This window comes from Pelobates fuscus, chromosome 9 (genome assembly GCF_036172605.1).
Source record: "Pelobates fuscus isolate aPelFus1 chromosome 9, aPelFus1.pri, whole genome shotgun sequence".
NCBI classification, from domain to species: Eukaryota; Metazoa; Chordata; class Amphibia; order Anura; family Pelobatidae; genus Pelobates; species Pelobates fuscus.
In genome coordinates, this window is record NC_086325.1 from 142,398,297 (window position 1) to 142,405,132 (window position 6,836).

At 38.8% G+C, this 6,836-nt stretch overlaps 1 protein-coding gene across 1 annotated transcript; it reads left to right on the forward strand.

The window, feature by feature from the left end:
- The first annotated feature begins 1,575 nt into the window (after positions 1-1,575).
- On the forward strand, positions 1,576-5,643 carry LOC134573686 (volume-regulated anion channel subunit LRRC8A-like). Its single transcript, XM_063433468.1, has 2 exons — positions 1,576-3,657; positions 5,386-5,643. The coding sequence occupies exons 1-2, from the start codon at positions 1,576-1,578 to the stop codon at positions 5,641-5,643; spliced, it is 2,340 nt and encodes a 779-aa protein (XP_063289538.1).
- The last annotated feature ends 1,193 nt before the right edge of the window (positions 5,644-6,836 follow it).

Sequence of the window (6,836 nt, forward strand, 5' to 3'; positions counted from 1 at the left end):
ATGTTGACCTTACCAATCACTGTTGCCACAGGTGAGCGAAGCTTTTCGAAGCTGAAAATTATAAAAAATTATCTTCGTTCTTCAATGTCCCAAGAACAGCTTGTGGGACTTGTCATGATATCAATGGAGAATCGGACGGCACAGGAGATTGACTTTGAAACATTACTGAAGGACTTTGCGAATGCCAAAGCAAGAAAAGTTAAATTTATTTAGATAGAATAACTGTTAGAAAGTATTTAAGCTGTTTACAAAGTTGTTTAGCACTTAAATTGTATGCTGCATTTATGTATTTATTTTGCTATGTGTTTGGGGTTCTTTGAATGACCATACCATTTCTATTGTTGCACTTATATTATCCAAGTATGCCACTATAATATAAATGTGTGCATGTGTTTTTCTCTTAACAACTGCATGTTGTATTGCACTTTCAGAATGTTAATGTATTAAACTATTTAAATTCACACTTTATTTTACATTGTGGCCTTTTGTACAAAAGCTACAGGGTTATTCTCTAAAATGAGAATTTAAAGTGAATTCTAAATTTAAGGTCAGAGTAGCTTAAATGAAAGCATAACTGACATAGATAATTTTAAAAAATCAGTAATTTAAAAAGCGGGGGGGCAGCAATTTTTATTTTGCCTAGGGCGCCAAAAATCCTTGCACCGGCCCTGCACCACCCTATTGGTATTTATGACCCCCATCCGCCACTCGGGAGTGGGGGCCGGAGGGGAGAACAATAGGTGCCCCCCCCACATTATTTTACTTTAGGGCCCCACCCGCCGCTCAGGGGTGGGGGCCGGGGGGAGGACAATAGGCCCCCCCCTTATTCTTCTTCCTGAGCGGCGGGTGGGGGCCAGGGGGAGGACAACAGCCCCCCCTTATTTTACTTTAGCGCCCCCACCCGCCACTCAGGGTTGGGGGTCTGCGGGGGAGGACACAGGGTGCTCACCGTTAACTAGACATGCCCCTACTCGCGGTATAGCAAGTAGGGGCAGAATTGACTAATTCTAAGAAATTTTTACTTAGTATTAATAAATTTAGCTGAATTAGGGAGTGGGAATTACTAAGTGGCTGCAAGAGAACATCCGAAATTTTGAAGTTCCGATGTGCCGAAGTCCAGAATTTCGGAATGCCGAACCGAATATTTTCTCCATGCACATGCCTAGCACACTGCACACAATACTCACTACATCCATGACACAATTACAGATGCAGCATCCACAACACACAGACACAGCATCCATGACACACAGACACTGCATACACTAAACAAACACACACTGCCTCCAGTATACACACACACAGACAATATATTGAATACACACACTGCATACAATACACGCTACATCCATGACACAATAACAGACGCAGCATCCATTTATTTAAAGCCCACCTTTTGCAGGACTGTAAAACACTTCCTAATAGTAGGAAGGGGTTAATTACCCCAAGCTCTTTGAACCCAAACTTGTTTTTATATTACTACTTATTTATCACGTGCCTCTCTTTCTCATCATGGAATTTGGGGTCCTGGATCATGTGCTGATATGTGTTGTATTTGCTTTATTCAGGTAAGCCATGATTCAAAGCTCAGGAAAGAAAGAAAGCTCACCGGCCTATCACATACTGAAGCCATTCTGGGATGTCTTCTCAGACTATATCTCCATTATCATGCTTATGGTAGCAGCATTTGGAGGCACACTTCAGGTCTCCCAAAAAAAAATGACTTGCGTTCCTTGTAAATTTGCAAACAGCTGTTATATTTCATTAGAGACCTGGATGATCTTTTCCCAATATATAAACTCTAACAGCTCACCTTCAATTGTGCCCGTAGGCATCGACTATGACCTGGACGGGCAGCAATACAGCCTTGTGGGTGTCCTCTGTTATGAGATCCATATGCACTGGTACTCCAAGTACTTTCCTTACCTTGTGATGCTGCACGCTGTAATCTTCCAAGTCTGCACCGACTTCTGGTTTAGATTACCCAGTACCAACGCCAAGCTGGAACACTTCCTCTCCATACTTCTAAAGTGCTTTGACTCCCCCTGGACCACACAAGCTCTCTGCCAGGCTGTTGAAGAAAGTGATCCCCATGCTAACCACAAAGAAGATGTGGAATCCAATCTCACTCTGCTCCAAAGAAGCAAACCCCTGGTAGAGCAGGGTATCGTGGATAATCAGAAGTTGGGTGCCCTTGAGAAAGAAGAAGGGGAGCAGGCAAAGGCACTATTTGAGAGGGTAAAAAATTTCAGGATACATGTGGAAAAAGGAGACATAATTTACAAACTCTACATGCGTCAGATAATCATTAAAGTTATTCTTTTCATAGGAATTATCTGCTACAACATTTACTTTGTCCGCTTTATTAGATTTGATGTGGCATGTAGGCTTAACACTGAGACTCTCACTGGATATCGAATGTTCCATTGCATCTACCCAATAGCACGGATGTACAAGTTTTTGGCATCCTTCTACATTGCCTTAGTAGGCTTATATGGACTGGTAACTTTGTACACACTGTGGTGGATGCTAAGGCGCTCCCTGAAAATATATTCATTTAAGTCTATCACAGAGGAGAGCAGTTACAGTGACATTCCAGATGTAAAGAATGACTTGGCTTTCATGTTGCATCTCATTGATCAGTATGATCCGTTGTACTCCAAACGATTTGCTGTCTTCTTGTCAGAGGTCAGTGAGAACAAGCTCCGTCAGCTCAATCTCAACTATGAGTGGACGTTGGATAAGCTTCGTCAATACATTACTAAAAATACCCAGGACAAGTTAGAGCTTAATCTCTGTATGCTTAGTGGAATACCTGACAATGTATTTGACCTGATTGAGGTGGAGGTGCTAAAACTGGATAACTTTGGAAGTATCACAATCAGTGTGAATATCGCCCAGCTCAAGAACCTGAAAGAGCTGTGGTTGGACTGCAAAGCTGTTAGTATTGATGTGCTAGCCTTGACCTTCCTTCAAGACAATCTGAAGACCTTACATATCAAATTCATGGATTTCAAAGATATCCCGTTATGGATTTACAACTTGAAATCACTTGAAGAGCTGCATTTGATTAGTATTTTAAATGAAGAGAATAAAAAGCACCATGATATTGATCCTCTTCGTGAGTTAAAGAGACTAAAAGTGCTGAGGCTGAAGAGCAGCCTTAAAAAGATACCTCAGGGGGTGGCTGATGTCGGTGCTACTTTGCAAAAGCTGTCAATCCACAATAAAGGCACTAAGCTGATGATTGTCAACAATCTTAAGAAGATGGTGCATCTCAAAGAGCTGGAGTTGATACGGTGCAACCTCGAGAGGATACCTCATGTTATATTTAGTCTTGTTACCCTGCAAGAAATTGACTTAAAGGACAACAACTTGATTAATATCGAGGAGATCATGAGCTTACAGCACCTCCACCGTCTCACCAGTTTGAAGCTCTGGTTTAATCAGATTTCTTCTATACCTATCCAGATAGGAAACCTAGAAACCATTGAACGGCTATATCTAAATAACAACAAGATAGACTATATCCCAGCTCAACTCTGCTTTTGTCGCAGGCTCCGGTATTTGGATTTGAGCCACAATTACCTCAGTAATATCCCACCTGAAATAGGACTACTCCAGAATCTGCAGTACTTTGCTGTCACTAACAATCATGTGAGTTCTAAGTTTTCATACTTTTACAATTATTGATTTTTATTTTGTTTACCAAAGACAAAGCTCAAGATTATAAAGCACAGAAACCTTAAGTTTGAGAGAGCTGTACAAATGAATACATTGAATAACTATTTTAATACCAGAACAACTTTATAAATGTTTTCATTGATAATACTTCTAGAAAGATCAAAAATAAGGTTCGTTGCAGGTTAAGCCACGTCAGACAGACACAGGTCTTCTCTGGTTGACCCCAGACACTTTCCATATGGGACCACAATTTTTGGTGTCACCAGTAGCGCAAGTTGCATCACTGGCACAATCATCTAGACCTGCTCACCCCTGTCCCGGTGTCATACCTTTCAAAGTTCTACTGTCACAATCCAGACACAACATCTAGGCTGTGGATATATTGTGTCACAGGGCTGCCACATATGTAAGTGTTGAGTGTTAGGGTATGAGACAATTTCTGTGTTTGGTGATTTCCTTTGTGTTTCTGTCAAGGGAAAGTGTCAGACAATCTGTGTTTGTTTCATTAATAACATTTCCTACATTCTCTTTTTTGCCTTCTTCAGTGAAATCACTACTAATGGTCAGGACAGCGTACAGGGAAGCAGCGCTTTCTGGGTATCCTCAAATTCGTATGGTGGTGAGTCAATATGGAAAATATGAGGACAGAAAAATGGAATATAGTGTAGTTTATACTAAAGGTGATAAATGTATTTTGTTTTTTGAAAAAGCCACTTTGGGTGAAATGCGTTAAACAAAGTTTTTACTCTTTTCTGGACCTTCCTGATTTTATCCCTGAAAATTTTATCCGGAGGAGCCACATTTTTTACCTCATTGGTGGGGAATTAACCACCTATGTTATACAGGATTGAGCAAAAAATAAATTTTTTGCTCTCCTTATGCGAGTATACCTCCTTTTACTTTTGCTTTTACACTAACAAGACAGAGAGCACTATTTTCTGTTTTTAGTCTTATTTTTTGTAATTGGTGAATATCACTAACTGCAATTTGGAGGGAAATACAAGTGAATGCTCAACACCTCAACTGGGCCCTGACCCTAACCTACCATCTTCAAGGAACCAAGCTGAGCGATATATACATAGACGGGGATCATAACACCAAGGCACATATATCTGGAGCTGAACATAAGCTTTGTAATTGTAAGTGACATTTTTCTTATAACCCCTTATCACCTACATTATATACTACACTATATTCTGTTTATATGCCCTCATAATTTCCATATTGACTCACCACCATACGAATTTGAGGACACCCAGAAGGCGCTGCTTCCCTGTACCCTTTCCTGACCTGTATCGAGTTACGGTCAGAGAGAAGATACTCTGGTTTGGGAAGTACCTGCTGCCATACCCGGCTTTAACAAATGCTAGAACCTCACCATTGCACATATAAAATCACTACTAATGGTCTTACACACTGAAGACTATCCCAGGCAGTAATATATTGAGGTTTTGGTATCCCTAAGCCAATAAAGGCTATGTGTTCCCTCCCCATATATTTCACCACCTCAGTCACTCATATATAGATATACAACGAAACACACACACACATAGACACAAAATCACACACAGTTTCATACTGACATACTCGTCATTGACATGTAATGGTTATGGTGTCAGACTGACCCTTTAAATGTCACAAAGACTCTTGATTGACTAGTCTATCTGAGGACCTGACACTTTGCTTGTTTTTCTGTTGAAGATTGAGACGCTGCCACCTGAACTATTTCAGTGTATCAACCTACAGACCCTCAACCTTGGGAACAATCAGTTGGATTCTCTGCCACCAAGAATCGGAGAGCTCACCAAATTAACTGAGTTGGAACTCCGTGATAATAAGCTAGAGCGCCTTCCAGTGGAGCTTGGAATGTGTCCTCTTCTCAAACTCAGTGGGCTATTGGTGGAGGAGGAATTATTCAATGCCCTCCCTCTGGAAATAAAATATAAGCTAGAAAGTTAGGGCAGAGAGGTTCTTGTTTTTTGGGGGTTTGGTGGGATGTTATAATTCCATAATTTCTGTGTGCCCCATTGCTTGTTAAAAATTATTTTAATATTTATTTTCCTGTTTTATTTTAATAAACTTTAAATTTTATATAACTTTATAAAAATGTATGTTTATTGTTTTTGACAATTTTAATTTGTGCTTAGTTAATTTCATTATGCTTAATACATTTTATTTCTTTTATAAATAACTTAACATTTGATTTTGACTAAAATCTAATTTTCTGTAAAAAGTAAAATGTGGAGAAAACAAATACAACATAAATCCCAAAGCCACATAAATGGCTCATTAAGAAAATGAAGAAAAAAATAAAGCGTATGTTGTAGGGAAAAAAAAAGAAAGAAAGAAAAAAAACAAAGGGAGGTATTTATTCACCCCAACATTAAAGTAAAGTAAAACAGTTAAAACGGCTTTGTTTCCCTTTGTAGTGTAGTCCTCTCGTAGCATGTTCCTTCTCTCTTTCTGTTTTCTCTGTGGCTATGTGTTTTCTTACCCTGTAAGACGAGATTGGCTTCTGATACCTTTGTTTCTTAGGCGTCCTTTTTTCTGACGCTTCTATTGTTGTTCAACATTACTTCTTGTATATAGATATGAACCCTCAATAAAATGTTAATTCCCTGTCTAAATTTTTGGAATTTCGGATTTGTGTAACACGGTGTTATTACATGTTAATAAATAATATTTTTTATTATTTAAACTTAATATTTGTTATTGATAGAAAATAAACATTACATGCTATGACGTCAAAAGAGTCACCAATACCATGACAAAACAGACAGGGGTATTGGGAATTTAAACTGAATTACAATTTTAAGCAAACAATAGATTAAAAATTACAGCTGATTTGTAGAATGTTTCTAATTAGGCTGTTTTGAAATAAAATGTGAAATTCATTTTGAACTCCTGACTAATCACAGTTTAGTGAATAACCCAAACTGTGAAACAATAGCTACTTTATTATGCAGTAATACTAAAAAATATATATACCACCACCAATCCCAAAGTCACAGAAAGTTATACTTAAAGCTGAACTGTCATGCCAAAACTCCCCTTCTCTTATTGTCTTCTCTTCCTCTCTTGGAATCTGTTCTTTTCTTTATTTCTGATCTAGTTTTCTTTAAAACATAAGACAAAGTAGGGACTATTTTGTC